The sequence below is a fragment of the Hylobates moloch genome, unplaced genomic scaffold (genome assembly GCF_009828535.3).
Source record: "Hylobates moloch isolate HMO894 unplaced genomic scaffold, HMol_V3 SCAFFOLD_1, whole genome shotgun sequence".
Classification (NCBI taxonomy): Eukaryota; Metazoa; Chordata; class Mammalia; order Primates; family Hylobatidae; genus Hylobates; species Hylobates moloch.
This window is the reverse complement of record NW_026652276.1, coordinates 141,154,420-141,170,818: the sequence shown is the minus strand read 5'-3', so window position 1 is coordinate 141,170,818 and position 16,399 is coordinate 141,154,420. Positions and strand designations below refer to the sequence as shown.

General features: G+C 45.1%; 1 protein-coding gene across 2 annotated transcripts in view; it reads right to left on the bottom strand.

Moving 5' to 3' along the window:
• The window catches only part of JAZF1 (JAZF zinc finger 1), a 350,559-nt gene that overhangs the window by 6,585 nt on the left and 327,575 nt on the right, over positions 1 to 16,399 (bottom strand). For both annotated transcript variants that reach the window (XM_032758624.2, XM_058446188.1), the window contains exon 4: positions 1,869 to 2,038. In XM_032758624.2, the coding sequence (XP_032614515.1) occupies positions 1,869 to 2,038 (170 nt within the window). The remainder of the gene's footprint in view (positions 1 to 1,868; positions 2,039 to 16,399) is intronic.

Genomic DNA, 16,399 nt, shown 5'->3' with positions numbered 1-16,399 from the left:
CTCACGCTTCCCTCATGGGATCAGGACCACCAACGGCCACCCATGTCACCTGCCAGTTAATGGGGCTGGAGCCAGCAGCCCCTTCAAGCCCAAGGCTCATTGAATTCTCGGTGGCCTTAGGTGGAGAGAGAACACTCAGAAAAGCCCCCACCAACCCAGACACAGACAACGGAAGGGGGAAACTGCCAGAAACCCAAGCAAAGGAAAAGTAAAAGACAAAACAGAAATGACAAGGAGGAAAGGATGCGAATAAGAAAAGGGGATGGAACTAGAGGTGGGAGAGAGGGGATGCCTCCCCTGCACCCTCTGCCCAGAACCCAGGGCGTAGCTTGTATTTCCTTTGTTTTTTTGGCGGGTCAGCCGAGTACAGGTCATTACTTGGCTTCCGCTTTTAACATGGCTGATGTGCAAGACACCCCCGGCCCGGTGCTCGGCCCTGGAGAGCAGGCAGCAGGACCGCAGTGATGGGGAGGAACGGCTAGGGTGAGATGCGGTGGGAACCAGCCCCAGCCCAGGCAGGGGCCAGTCACAGCCTTATCTGTAGAGATCAAGAAAGAAAGAAAAAGTCTCTTTCTGCAATGAAGCGCTGCCCTCTGGAAAAATGGGCTTGTCCAACAATCCTGTGAATGTTTTGTATCCCAAGGTAACCCCTGAGCGGCCCTTCCCTCCTCTCCCAACTCCACGCCTCTGACACAGAATGTACAGATGCGTCCTGAGACCTGTTCTGACCCAAATGCAGCGCTCCTCTGCCAGCCCTCAGAGGCTTCTCACATCTGCTTCCTGGGGAGTTCATTTCAGTTTAAACAATGAGCATGTGGACTTTGCATGATGGAATTGTAACAGTACATAGAGAAGGTGAAACCTGGAAATGCTAACTTTGTGATACATTTGTGTGCCATGCTTTTATATCAATAGCTGCTATGAAAAGTACTGAAATAAGATTAGTGTTCAGAGACACATATTTAAGAAGGGGCAACATAAGTGCTTATGCTATCTTTTTTTTTAAGCTTTAAAAAAATAGTCAATCTGCTATCCTATGAGTGAATTAGCATATCATCAGGCATACCAGGTATGTTTCTGATTTTCATACTCCTAGCTCACAGTTGGATGTGAAAGAGCTGCTAACACCTCATGGGGAACTTTGCAATTTTGTTTTTTAAAATGCCCTCTAGACCCATACTTGACTATTGTGCTGTTTCTCGTTGTTTGGTCCCTGTTCCTTAATTAGAAAAGTTAGCACCCCCAGCTGCCCATGACACCCAGGCCCTCAGAGACCTGGGTCAGCAGACAGGCAGCTGAAGCTGAAGTGGGTGGTTTGGTGAGAAAAATATCAAAGACCTTTTTTCTCCTGATCCCCTTTCATGCCAGTGGGTGGAAGGAAGCAAGAACTTCCTCAGCTGGAAGCTAAATACCCTACCACACTCACCAAATGGCTCTGGGAGCCATCTGGGGCTTTTACAACTTCAAAGTGGTCTCCCGTGAGCCACCTGCAGGGCCATCCATTGGGGAAGGTGCTTGGCAAATGAATAGGTTGACATATTTGATATTCTGTTCTGATGGGTCCCCCAGTATGACATGAATTTGAAGACTATGAAAGACATGATCCTTCTACAAAAGCTCTCTCATGACTGCCGGCTCCCACGTAGGTGAGCAGAGGGGGAAGCCCCGGCAGCAGCGGTGGCGGGTGAGCATTGCCTTGAGGGCACCCGTGTACACACAGGGGTGAGGCCCACACACTCTAATGCAGGAGAGGGGAGTGTCTCCCCCCAGCCCATACGCTCACTTTAAAATCAAGAAAGGGCTGCTGCCTTCCATGAAGCTTGCCCTGTTTCCACGTGGCTATGCCAAGCACACAGCACCTCTGTTACCTTGTATCTCTTTTTACATCCAGGAACTGGGCAGGCAAAAGGCTTCTCTTCCCCTCCATTCATGCACATGGAGCTGAGGATGGCTTCGGAGCTGATGGCACTCTCTGTGGTCCAGGACTCATCGCTGTCCGACTCCTCATAGTCCACCTCCTCCTCGTCATACTCGCTGCCTGCAGGACAAGAGAAGTGCAATGACTGTCAGGAGCGCTCATCTCCCCACAGGTTCACCCGGCCGCTCCCAGGACAGGAGATGTGGGCCGTGGCAGAGCAGAGCTGACGGCCCAGGGAGAGGGCACTCCCGGCACCAGGGGACTGCAAACACGGCTATTCCCTTACAACCCTGGGAGCAGGAGCCCTGCGTTCCCACCTAAGAGACCAGGGCAAGGGCTTCCCAACAATTCACGCCTAGGAGTTGGCAGAGCAAGAACATTAACTCGGTTCTACGGCAACCCAGCCTGTGGCTGCAAAGACACAGGGAAGACTCGCTCTGGGGCTAAAACCAAAAATAAGCAACGATGACAGCTCCTCACACTCCCCACGCTAGTGCCTGACACTCCCAGATGAGCAGAACCCTGTCCCCTTAGTTTTATGCTTTACTGGCCTAGTAAATGCAAAAGTCTCCAAGGTCAGGGGTTACGTTTTGGACTTCTAAGGCATTTCCACTTCAGTGGAATGAATTTCAGGTCTTTTTCTTTATAGATATGAGCTGGGAAATTTGGAACTAAAAGAGGGTTACCCTCACGCTAGGGAGCAAGAGGCGTAGAAGGCCAGGAGGTCTACGGATAAATCGTCAGCAGCAGAATGTGGGGTAGCTCCTGGAAGACGAAGCGATCCCTTATACACGCAGTCCTAGGCACCGCATCTGCCCTTCAGTTCACGTGACACTTCCTGCTAGGGCTGACCCATCGCAGTCATGCAGCTCAGACAGGAAGCGGGGATTCTTTTATATTCCTAAGGGTTAAGAGCTCTGCTAAGAATCGAATTGAAATAGACTCTACTGACTTCTGTGCAAGACGGCAGGGATGGAGAACCACTTCAACAGGCAGCCTCTTTTTGCTCTTTTTTAATGAGGCCCAAAGCCATTTATTTGGAGCTTTTGCACAATACAACCCGGAAGGACATAATTCTACCGATCATAAACAGTGTAAAATAATATGTTGACAAGTCCTAATGCATTTACAAGCCCGGTGGAATAAATAGGAATTATAGCACAACATTAATAAGAATTATATGGTAGCAATTACAGTTGTGAAATTCATCCCCCAGGTGTGAGGCTAAATTGCACCAGGGGCCTGCCTGGGTGCTTCAGGGGCTTACTCCGCTACATCAATTATTTCAACACCAAATATTGGCACTTTTATTGGGTTTCATTTTAATAGGCATTAATAAGATTGTTTGAAGAGCCAGTTGAGCCAGGAACAGGGACGCCGGCATCTGAGGCTAAAAGTTGAAAGGAGCCAGGAAGGAAGGAAGGGACCTGAAGTTTATTGAGTGCCTATTATGTTTCAGGCACATTCTATGCATTATCTCATTTAATCCTCCAGTAACCCTATGAGGTGGGGATTACTGTCACTTTTATACGCACGAGCAACTGAGCCCTAGTGAGGTTAAAACGCTTATGCATTCTGAATTAGCCATTAAGGGACAGCGTGCTTTTTCCCTCATTGCTTCCCAGCCCCCAGTGCCAGGCTCTTCTGAGGGGTTCCCTTTTCATCTCCTTTGAGTTGCTGACTCTTCACCATTTAATACTGAGATGGAATTCAAAGCAGTCTGTTTTGAAGTCTGTTAGAAATTCTCAGGTGGTGCAGAAAAAACAATTTGGCAAACGTGAAGCTTTGGAATTAAATGTGGGTTTCAGTAAATTCTGCTGTACTTGGCCATAGCTCCCTAAATAAAGAGAGCTGGTTTGGAAACGCTTGTACCAGGCGACACAGGGGTACCACTCGGCCACGTTGCTCGGGGTCTGTCCTGGAGCAAATCTTGAAATCTGTTTTTAAGTAGGGCATTGTTTAAGACATTTTAATCTTAAACAAATGCCACATGCTGGCGTCCTTTAACTTGCTTGTTAGAAAACTATAAATGCTATTTCGCAAAGCTTCTCCAGCGGGACTTCAGAAAGTTAGAATGACTAATTTATCCATCTAATTGGGCTAATTTGTTAACCTGAATACCAAGAGCCATGAAACATTTAGAATGGGGGAGGGTGGGGCACCTCAGACCAACTGGGGGCTTAATGAAGCCCAGCAGAAGAGAGAACTTCAAAACTCCAGTGGATCAAAAGCGATCAGCCCGAGGGGTTGAAGCAGCCTACACCGTCTGCGTCTCCATCTCCGGGGGAAGGCATGTGGTATCCAGCCCCAGGCAGGGCAGGCAGGGGCCACAGCTTACCCTGTAAGTTGGAACACTTCTGAGAGGGAAAGGTAGTGTGGGCCGACAGGTGTAAGTTGGGACTGTCCCAGGCAAGGTGGGACACACACTACTCGGCAGCAGCTTACCGCCAAGTCCCTGGGTGAAACTAGTCATCTCCCTTGGTTGAGACAAGATGGACTTTGGTTTATATACTTTATTTTGTCCTCTAACAGAGAACATCTGCACAGACCTGGGTTCATGCCTTTGCTTTCATTAGCTGAAGGACAAGCCACTTGGCTTTTATTTTCTCTTTCGTGAAATAGGCACAAGTCTCTTCCTTGCAGGTTGAATTTAAGGATCAGAATGAATGTGTATAGAATAACTGGGATAGGAGGACCTCCAGAGAGTGTGCGCTGAAATCATGGAAGGCAGTGTAAGCAATGCCATCTTTGTAATCATATTACATATTCCATATAAAATAAGATGATCTTTAGAAAGGTCTGTTGTGAAACCAAACAAGATAATTCCAAAAGGGTTGGGAATCCCTACTAGAAAAAACACAAGAGAGACTCCAGGACCAGACAGGTCTCATCTGCTTTAAGCTCAGAGAAGGAGCAAAGCACACTCCAGCCCCCACCTCCACGAGGCTACAGAGGCCAGGAGGGAGCGCAGCTGGGGCTCAGAGCACTGTGAGCCCAGGCAAGTGACGCCACCTCTCTGAGCTTCAAATTGCTCATCTGTAAAATGGGCGAATGCCTGTGCGCACTAAGGCTGTTGTGAAGAATAACTGAGTTCCTGTTTTTAGGCCTCTGGACAATGCCTGGCCCATGGTAGGCATTAAAAAAGTAGTACATGGTAAAAAAATAAACAAAATGCTATGTGAAAGCTGTTTATCTCATCTACTGTTGCCTTGCTCTCTCTTGAGAACAGTCCTCTTTTTAAACCAGAGGAACATGCTGGGGTTCTACTACAGCTTTTCTTATTGTACCCCAAATGTTCCCCTTTTATTAACCAGGTGTCCACAGCACCAGGCGGCAGCCAGAGGGCCTAGGGCGGGCAGCATCAGGGCTGCGGGACTCGAGTCACAGACGCTCAGATGGTGGCACCCATTTGCATCCCTGACAGGGTGTGGGGTGCCCTGCAGAAAACTTTTGAGGCCAAAACACAACCGCTATTAGTCTCCTTTCAAACATTTTGGAACTCTAGAAAGAAATACCCTAAAACTAAGTCACCAAAGCCGCTGGGCCAGCCTCTGTCCTTTGCTTTATCCATTTCCTCATGTCTTCCCACAAGAGGAAAATAAATCCCAAGCTCATTCATTCATCTTCAATTGCTGCTTCAGCTGCTCTCTCTCAACACTCACTGCAGAATGAACAAATCCCCAGCAGTCTCCACACCTTTGTTAGGGAACTCCTTCCCCATTCCTGGAAAGCAGGAGGTAGCAAAGCTGCTTCTCCTAGCAACACACTCCCAAGCTTTTACTCCTGCACTTCAATTCATAAACAAATCATGAGCAATGCCCCGACTATGAATGTGTGTGAATATTTTTATTATAACTGCCATATATGTACTAATATATTATTGCAAAAACCACATATGCAAAGAAGCAAAAAGGGTAGGGATAAAATAAGAATAAATATCTTAATACAGGAATTAATGGTTTTAATACATTTTTTATAAGTAGGTATAAAGATTTAATACCCCCTTCTTGTACCTCACTTTGAGCCCACTGCCCTGCATGCCAGCTGGGGCTCCAATGGGGCACAACACAGTCTGCACTGAGGCTATCAGGTTGAAATGAGGCTCTGGGCTACTCTAGGGGAACATGAGGGGACCTTAAGGATGAATACATTCATTTATTCACATGGCAAACTTTTACCCAACACCTGTCGTAAGTAGAGTTGGTGGTCATTAGGTCCTGTCTAAACTCCACCCTATAAGCCGAAGGAGAGGTGCTGGGTGCCCTGCCAGGAGACAGAAGATCATAAGGAAATGACATGATGTTCTTGTTCTGTGCCTCGCACCATCCCGAGACAACAAATGTTAATTTCCACACAATTTTCAAAACAACAAAAAATATATATAAAGTATTTCCTCTGTGTAAAAGAGAGGGGAAAAAACAACCACGTGTATGTATGTTTATAAGCAGTTGGGACAGGACAGGTCTTTGGAGTGTGAGAGTCACAGAAAGAATCTACCCCTTTGGGGCCCAGAGTGGGCATCTGTGGAGACACTGGCAGGTGTCCTCAAGGCCACCCTCTTAGCAAGCTCTGCTGGGGAACTCTGGACTGGGGGTCAGAATGTTGCAACTCACTTCAGAATGAACAATGCAGACCACTGAATCCCACGCTCATCTTGGTGTCTCAGAAGTTAGTGACTAGGGCTGGGCGCAGTGGCTCACGCCTGTAATCCCAGCACTTTGGGAGGCCGAGGCAGGTGGATCATGAGGTCAGGAGTTCGAGACCAGCCTGGCCAACACGGTGAAACCCCATCTCTACTAAAAAATACAAAAATTAGCTGAGCGTGGAAACGCGAGCCTGTAATCCCAGCTACTCAGGAGGCTGAGGCAGGAGAATCGCTTGAACCCAGGAGACAGAGGTTGCAGTGAGCCAAGATGGTGCCATTGCACTCCAGCCTGGGCAATAGGGCGAACTCTATCTCAAAAAAAAAAAAAAAGAAAAAGAAAAAGAAATTTAAAAAAATGTTAAGTGACTGGCCCACAGTCACAGAGTGGTCTGCAGCCTGTTCATGGGGGCTTCCCTTCTACAGGTCTACCTCATGCAGGATTCTCAGCAGGAAAAGATCACGCTGTGGCCTGCACCCATTCACATTCCCTCTCTTCTCCCTCTCTCTTCTACCCCACCCTTTCCAGCCCTAAATCGCAGGATGCTCCAAGGGAAAGGGACAAGGTGCTAAAAAACAAAACAGAAAAAACCTGTTACGTGCCAACCACCCCTCCCCATACGTTCCTGTTTGGGGGTCCAGAGGAAAGCTTTCTCACCACTACCACAAAGCTCTCTAGCTTTGTTCATACTACGTACCTACTACTTTATAACTCCCCATTTCTTCCCTCCACCCCATAACCACTGTTTTATTCCCTATCTCTGTAATTTGACATTTTCCACATATAAGTGAGATCATGCACTATTTTTCTTTCTGTGTCTGGCTTATTTCACCTAACATAATGTCCTTCAGGCTCATCCATGTTGTGGCAAATGGCAGGATCTCCTTTTTTGTAAGGCTGAATAGTATTCCATTGTGTGTGTGTGTATGTGTGTGTGTATATATATATACACACACACACACAGATACTTGGTGCATTCATCCACCGATGGACAAGTTGGTTGTTTCCAATTCCTGTCTACTGTAATGCTGGGAGAACATGAGAGTGCAGACATCTTCCTGAGGTGATGATCTCATTTTCTCTGGGTATATATCCAGAAGAGGGATTGCTGGGTCATATGGTAGCTCTATTTTGCTAACACTTGTTATTACTTGTCTTTTTGATCAGAGCTGTTTGAATGGGTGTGCTCTTTTAAGTGCTAGCTCATGGTGGTTTTGATTTGCATTTCTCTGATGCTTAGTGATGAGCACCTTTTCATATCCTGTTGGCCATTTTTATGTTTTCTTTGGAAAAATGTCTATCCAGGTCCTTTGCCCATTTTTTAATCAAGTTATTTGTTTTTCTGCTATTGAGTTGTATGAGTACTTTGTAAATTTTGGCTGTTAACTCCTTATCAGATATATGGTTTGCAAATATTTTCCCCAATCCATAGGTTGCTATTTCATCTTATTGTTTCCTTCGCCGTGCAGAAGCTTTTTAGTTTGATGCAGTCTCATTTGTTTTTTATTTTTATTTTTTTGAGACAGAGTTTCACTCTTGTTGCCCAGGCTGGAGTGCAATGGTGTGATCTCGGCTCACCACAACCTCCACCTCCTGGGTTCAAGCGATTTTCCTGCCTCCCAAGTAGCTGGGATTACAGGCATGTACCACCACAGGCATGCACCACCACGCCTGGCTTATTTTTATTATTTTTTTTTTTAGTAGAGACGGGGTTTCTCCATGTTGGTCAGGCTGGTCTCAAACTCCTGACCTCAGGTGATCCACCCGCCTCAGCATCCCACAGTGCTGGGATTACAGGCATGAGCCACCATGCCCAGCTATGCAGTCTCATTTATTTATTTTTGTTTTTGTAGACTGAGCTTCTGGTGTGATATCCAAAAAATTCATTGACAAGGCTAATGTCAAGTTGCTTTTCCCCCCACGTTCTCCTGTTCTCTAAGAGTTTTACAGCTTCAGGTCTTATATCCATTTGGAGTTGGTTTGTGTGTATGGTATAAGATAAGGAACCAATTTCATTCAAGTCTATGTAGAAACCCAGTTTTCCTAGCACCATTTACTGAAGAGATTATCCTTTTCCCATTGTGTTCCCTTTGTGCCCTTGTCAAAAAGTAGTTGAATACATGTGGGCTCTCTCTTCTGTTCCACTGGTCTATGTGGCTGATTTCATCACAGTACCATACTGTTTTGATTATCTTTGCTTTATAATATAATTTTTATTTTGAGATGGAGTCTTGCACTGTCGCCCAGGCTGGAATGCAGTGGTGTAATCTCAGTTCACTGCAACCTCCGCTTCCTAGGTTCAAGTGACTCACCTGCCTCAACCTCTTGAGTAGCTGGGATTACAGGCACCAGCCACCATGCCCAGCTAATTTTTATATTTTTTGTGGAGACAGGATTTTGCTATGTTGGCCAGGGTGGTCTCAAACTCCTGACCTCAGGTGATCCACCCGTCTCAGCCTCCCAAAGTCCCGGGATTACAGGCATGAGCCACCATGCCCAGCCTATAATATAATTTTAAAGCAGGAACTGTGATGCCTCCAACTTTACTTTTTCTTTCTTAGGATCACTTTGGTTATTTAGGGTCTTTGCGGTTCTGCATCAATTTTAGGACTGTTTTTACTGTTTCCATGAAGGATGCCATTAGGATTCTGATAGGGATTGCACTGATTCCATATGTCACTTTGGGTAGTGTGGACATTTTAAGAACATTCATTCTTCTGATCCATGAGCAAGGGATATTTTTCATTTATTTGTGTCTTCTTCAATTTCCTTCATCAATGTTTTAGTTTTCAGTGTACAAATCTTTCACCTCCTCATTAAATTTATTCCCTTTTTTGATGTGATCATAAATGGGATTGTTGTCTTGATTTCTTTTTCAGCTAGGTTGTTATTTGTGTATGGACATGCTACTGATTTTTGTATATTGATAATGTATCCTGCAACCTTACTGAATTCATCTTCCTCTGTACTTAAAAATAAAAATCAGTTGGATCAGATTTGTAATTTTGATGAAACCATTCTCTATTAGAGGAGAATGCTCTCAGAGATCTACCTTTCAAAAGGACACAAGGTTTAAGGACACAAAGGATCCACCGGCTGTGACACTGGGTAGTGTGACAGTAGGGTGGAGAGTCAGCCCAGCCATCCCTTTTATTGGGATGGTTAATTGTTTCTGCTGATGCTCCGGTTGAAGTGCCACGGTTTTGAGGCCCTATTATTTTTTAACGAATAAATGGGCAGATTGTAGGAATGTGTACATGTCATGGCAGCCAAAATGCCTGTTTTTTGATTTGGCCTCCTTTTGCTGTAAGCCATTAGCTCCTTAAATTCTGGCACGTGCCTTTATACCCAAAACCCACCTGTGCTTACTTGATTTTTTATTTTAGTAAAAATTCTAGCTGCCTAAGAATGGTCAAATTTTGTTTTACATGTGCATTTAACCAGAGAAACATCTTTGCCATTTAGGCTGGAGGTGCCACCTACGAACCTGGCCCTAGGAGAGGTGCTTTCCACATCACCAGCCTTTGTCTCCCCAACTGATCAGAGGGGAAAGCTGGGGTGCGGGAGGGTAAGGGATGTGCCACAGGTCACCTGGCTAGCAACAGGCCCATCAGGTCTTTGGTTTCCAAATTTGTGTTCCTTTGATTTATTTTTAAATTGAATATCCCCTGTGTGACGGGGAGAACAGAGACGCGACAAAGCAAGGCCCTGGAGACAGGCTGCAGGGAGAGGAAAACGAACACAATGCATGGAGTTGCTCAAAACCACACGTGGCGTGCAGTGTGTGAGCAGGTGGGAGCAGCGGGCTAAGCTTTGTGACAGCCAGTGATGGGACCCTGCCACCCAGGTGGCTGTGGTCCAGTCTTCCAAAGGCAAGGGACAAGAGCTGTCTTTGTAAGGCTCTCTGTAGTCTCAGATATGATTAATCAATTTTAAAATGACGTTCGCTAATGTTAGAGTTTCTGCAAGAAAATGTAATTTAACCTGACACTGTCACATATAAAAATTGGCTGCCACTCATCTTTCTTGGGTTGAGTTTTCTATTTTCATACTCCATGGTTTCATAACCACTGTGGTGGGAGCCTGGGCAGGCAGGACAGCAGCCGAGAGGGGCCTCAAGAGCTCATTTCAGCATTTCAGTTGGGGAAATGAGCAAAACCAAGGTAGGACCCTGTGATAAGACAAATATATTCCACAGGATGGCCAGGGAGCTTCTACTGGTTGTTGGCAAAGGAGGTAAAAATCAGTGTCAGTTTCATGAATCACATGAAGAAACTGAGGTGGCCTGGAACCCTTACACACACACACACACCCCTACACCTCTTCCTGGCCACCCACCTACACGGAGCCCACATCGCCATCCAGCGGCCCCGCCGGGTGCTTCTGCCACATTTGCTCTCTCACTGGCCACAAGAAGATTTCTAATCTTGCCCACTCTCCTCGAACCTCTGCCCGCACTTCCCTTTGCTGACCCCTTACTCTGTGGAGACGGCCCAACTCTGTTTTACTACCTAAAGAGTTCTCATTCTTTGTAGTCATAAACATAAAATAGTGACATACAGATAAAAGTCAACCTTTTCCAGAAACCCAATATGCCACATTTTTCTTATAATGCATTATCATTAATATTCATGTAAAAGTGATAACTGCAGTGACAGCAAATTAAAACTTTCCTGGGGTATCAAATTCTGGCAAATACATTAGCAAAGAGTTGCCTGTCTTATAGATTTATCATTATAAATTAGCTTTAATTGGTACTGACCCACTTTATAGGAGCTGAAGCAACAATAGTCTAAATGAATTGGCGATGAGTGATTACAATGAAAGACACATTAATGGCTCTGGGACCACGGGCCATGCCTGGAAAATTCTTGACCTCTTTGTTCCTGGGCCTTAGCTCATTACTGGAACGTCATTCTCCCCTTCTCCTCAACTATGGAATTGGTTCTGGTTCTCCAAGCCAGAAGTAATACTTCCATAGGTCTTTCCACTTTCTAACGAATTGCCAGCCTGGTGTTGGATTCATCTCTGGGATCTGGAGCTCTTGGTCATTATTTGTGATTACCTCACAGTTCCCAGGACACTGCTGGAACCACAAGGAGCCACTGGACATGTGTTTGTTGAATGAGTGAATCGAGTTCAGAGGGGAAGGGGGACCCAGGATGACACAGCTTCAACTCTTGACTCCCTCTAATCATTTTTTAAAACATTACATTATTTCACTTGCCTGCTTAAACCCTCCAGTGGCTTCCCACAGCAAAGAGCAGCCCTGGTCCTCTTCATGACCTTTTTCTTTATCAAGGTTTCTTTATCAAGGCATCTTTCAGCTCTGAAGGACCAGTTTTTTTTTGTTTTTTTTTTTTTTACTTAAGAACTATTTGTACTTGGTTTAATGATAAACTTTTACAACTATAAATCTAAAAACATTTCTAAACCTTTAGATAGTATTAAATAATAATACATCAGAATGTAATTTTTAAAATAATTTTTTTTTGAGATGGAATTTCACTCTTGTTGCCCAGGCTGGAGTGCAATGGCACGATCTCGGCTCACTGCAACTTCTGCCTCCGGAGTTCAAATGACTCTCCTGCCTCAGCCTCCTGAGTAGCTGGGATTACAGGCACCCGCCACCATGGCTGGCTAGTTTTTGTATTTTTAGTAGAGACAGGGTTTCACCATGTTGGTCTGGCTGGTCTTGAACCCCTAACCTTAGGTGATCCATCCACCTCGGCCTCCCAAAGTGTTGGGATTACAGGCGTGAGCCACCAAGCCCAGCCTAAAATAAAATGTTCTAATACATTTAAATATTGATTACAAACACACTCAAATTTGACATATTTCAACAAAATCATGCCAACTTTACTACGTAAGTTTTAAAAGATCTATCTCAATAGATGCAGAAAAGGCCTTTGACAAAATTCAACAACGCTTCATGCTAAAAACTCTCAATAAATTAGGTATTGATGGGACGTATCTCAAAATAATAAAAGCTATCTATGACAAACCCACAGCCAATATCATACTGAATGGGCAAAAACTGGAAGCATTCCCTTTGAAAACTGGCACAAGACAGGGATGCCCTCTCTCACCGCTTCTATTCAACATAGTGCTGGATGTTCTGGCCAGGGCAATCAGGCAGGAGAAGGAAATAAAGGGTATTCAATTAGGAAAAGAGGAAGTCAAACTGTCCCTGTTTGCAGATGACATGATTGTATATCTAGAAAACCCCATCATCTCAGCCCAAAATCTCCTCAAGCTGATAAGCAACTTCAGCAAAGTCTCAGGATACAAAATCAATGTACAAAAATCACAAGCATTCTTGTACACCAATCACAGACAAACAGAGAGCCAAATCATGAGTGAACTCCCATTCACAATTGCTTCAAAGAGAATAAAATACCTAGGAATCCAACTTACAAGGGACGTGAAGGACCTCTTCAAGGAGAACTACAAACCACTGCTCAATGAAATAAAAGAGGATACAAACAAATGGAAGAACATTCCATGCTCATGGGTTGGAAGAATCAATATCATGAAAATGGCCATACTGCCCAAGGTAATTTATAGATTCAATGCCATCCCCATCAAGCTACCAATAACTTTCTTCACAGAATTGGAAAAAACTACTTTAAAGTTCATATGGAACCAAAAAAGAGCCCGCATCACCAAGTCAATCCTAAGCCAAAAGAACAAAGCTGGAGCCATCACGCTACCTGACTTCAAACTATACTACAAGGCTACAGTAACCAAAACAGAGACATAGATCAATGGAACAGAACAGAGCCCTCAGAAATAATGCCACATATCTACAACTATCTGATCTTTGACAAACCTGACAAAAACAAGAAACGGGGAAAGGATTCCCTATTTAATAAATGGTACTGGGAAAACTGGCTAGCCATATGTAGAAAGCTGAAACTGGATCCCTTCCTTACACCTTATACAAAAATTAATTCAAGATGGATTAAAGACTTACATGTTAGACCTAAAACCATAAAAACCCTAGAAGAAAACCTAGGCAATACCATTCAGGACATAGGCATGGGCAGGGACTTCATGACTAAAACACCAAAAGCAATGGCAACAAAAGCCAAAATTGACAAATGGGATCTAATTAAACTAAAGAGCTTCTGCACAGCAAAAGAAACTACCATCAGAGTCAACAGGCAACCTACAGAATGGGAGAAAATTTTCACAACCTACTCATCTGACAAAGGGCTAATATCCAGAATCTACAATGAACTCAAACAAATAAAAAAAAAAAAACTAACCAACCCCATTAAAATGTGGGCAGAGGACATGAACAGACACTTCTCAAAAGAAGACATTTATGCAGCCAAAAAACACATGAAAAAATGCTCATCATCACTGGCCATCAGAGGAATGCAAATCAAAACCACAATGAGATACCATCTCACACCAGTTAGAATGGCCATCATTAAAAAGTCAGGAAACAACAGGTGCTGGAGAGGATGTGGAGAAATAGGAACACTTTTACACTGTTGGTGGGACTGTAAACTAGTTCAACCATTGTGGAAGTCAGTGTGGCGATTCCTCAGGGATCTAGAACTAGAAATACCATTTGACCCAGCCATCCCATTACTGGGTATATACCCAAAGGACTATAAATCATGCTGCTATAAAGACACATGCACATGTATGTTTATTGCGGCACTATTCACAATAGAAAAGACTTGGAACCAACCCAAATGTCCAACGATAGACTCGATTAAGAAAATGTGGCACATATACACCATGGAATACTATGCAGCCATAAAAAATGACGAGTTCATGTCCTTTGTAGGGACATGGATGAAACTGGAAAACATCATTCTCAATAAACTATCGCAAAGACAAAAAACCAAACACCGCATGTTCTCACTCATAGGTGGGAATTGAACAATGAGAACACATGGACACAGGAAGGGGAACATCACACTCCGGGGACTGTTGTGGGCTGGGGGGAGGGGGGAGGGACAGCGTTAGGAGATAAACCTAATGCTAAATGACGAGTTAATGGGTGCAGCACAGCAATATGGCACATGGATACATATGTAACAAACCTGCACATTGTGCACATGTACCCTAAAACTTAAAGTATAATAATAATAAAAGAAAAGATCTTAAAAATACACAAATCAAGGCTGGGCATGGTGGTTCACACTTGTAATCCCAGCACTTTGGGAGGCTGAGGTGGGAGGATCATTTGAAGGCAGAAGTTTGAAACCAGCCTGGGCAATGTAGTGGCACCCCATCTCTATCAAATAAAAATTTAAAAATTAGCTGGGTGTGGTGGTGTACACCTGTTGTCCCAGCTACTCAGGAGGCTGAGGCAGGAAATGAGCAAAACCAGGACAGAACCCTGTGATAAGTTCGGGAAGTTCACGTGAGCCCAGGAGGTCGAGGCTGCAGTGAGTGGTGATGGCACCACTGTACTCCGGCCTGGGTGACAGGGCAAGACCTTATCTCCTAAAAAATAAAAAAATGCAAACCAAAAAACGAATCACACTAATGATCAAAATGACTATCAAGCCTAAATTTAGCCTATTACACAGTTGGATCTAAAGAGCTGAATTATTTTTTCATAATTTCCATACTTAGCTTTGACCTTCCTGGGTCACAAGAATCTGGTGAGACCTAAAAGACAGAGGAACTGACCTCGGGCCAGTGGAGGGTGTGTGTTCTGAGTTATGGACCGACACTGATGCCTGGGGGTTCTGAGTTATGGACCCACACTGATGCCTGGGGGTTCTGAGTTATGGACCCACACTGATGCCTGGGGTTCTGAGTTATGGACCTACACTGGTGCCTGGGGGGTTCTGTGTTTTGGACCCACACTGATGCCTGGGGGTTCTGAGTTATGGACCCACACCGATGCTTGGGGGTTCTGAGTTATGGACCCACACTGATGCCTGGGGTTCTGAGTTATGGACCTACACTGGTGCCTGGGGGTTCTGTGTTTTGGACCCACACTGATGCCTGGGGGTTCTGAGTTATGGACCCACACTGATGCTTGGGGGTTCTGAGTTATGGACCCACACTGATGCTTGGGGGTTCTGAGTTACGGACCCACACCGGTGCTTGGGGGTTCTGAGTTACGGACCCACACTGATGCTTGGGGGTTCTGAGTTATGGACCCACACTGATGCCTGGGGGTTCTGAGTTATGGACCCACACTGATGCTTGGGGGTTCTGAGTTACGGACCCACACTGGTGCTTGGGGGTTCTGAGTTATGGACCCACACTGATGCTTGGTCAGTATGCAATCAGGACAAGATGATTCAAAAGTGAGCCTGTGTTTCCTTGCCTAGACTCCTAGGTTTTTTGACCAAAGTGCGCTTGCTCAATAAACAGGACTTTTTATTTTGTTTTATTTTCTTTGAAATGGAATCTCACTCTGTCGCCCAGGCTGGAGTGCAGTGGAGTGATCTGAGCTCACTGCAACCTCCACCTCCCGGGTTCAACTGATTCTCCTGCCTCAGCCTCCTGAGTAGCTGGGATTACAGACGTGCACCCCAACACCTGGCTGATTTTTTTGTATTTTTAGTAGAGATGGGGTTTTACCATGTTGGCCAGGCTGGTCATGCACTCTTGACCTCAGGTGATCCACTCACCTCGGCCTCCGAAAGTGCTGGAATTACAGGCATGAGCCACTGCACTGGCCATTTTTGCCACTTTGATGCCTTCAGTCTAATTACTAGGGTCATTTGAGGTTGCACCTCCCTCAGTGTGGCCAGCCCTCTTCTCGGGGCACACGGCCATTCTCCCATCTTGCAACCCTCTCTCAGGTCCTCTTTCTACCTGTTTGTGACCAACAGTGTTGGCCAGTCTTTCCTAC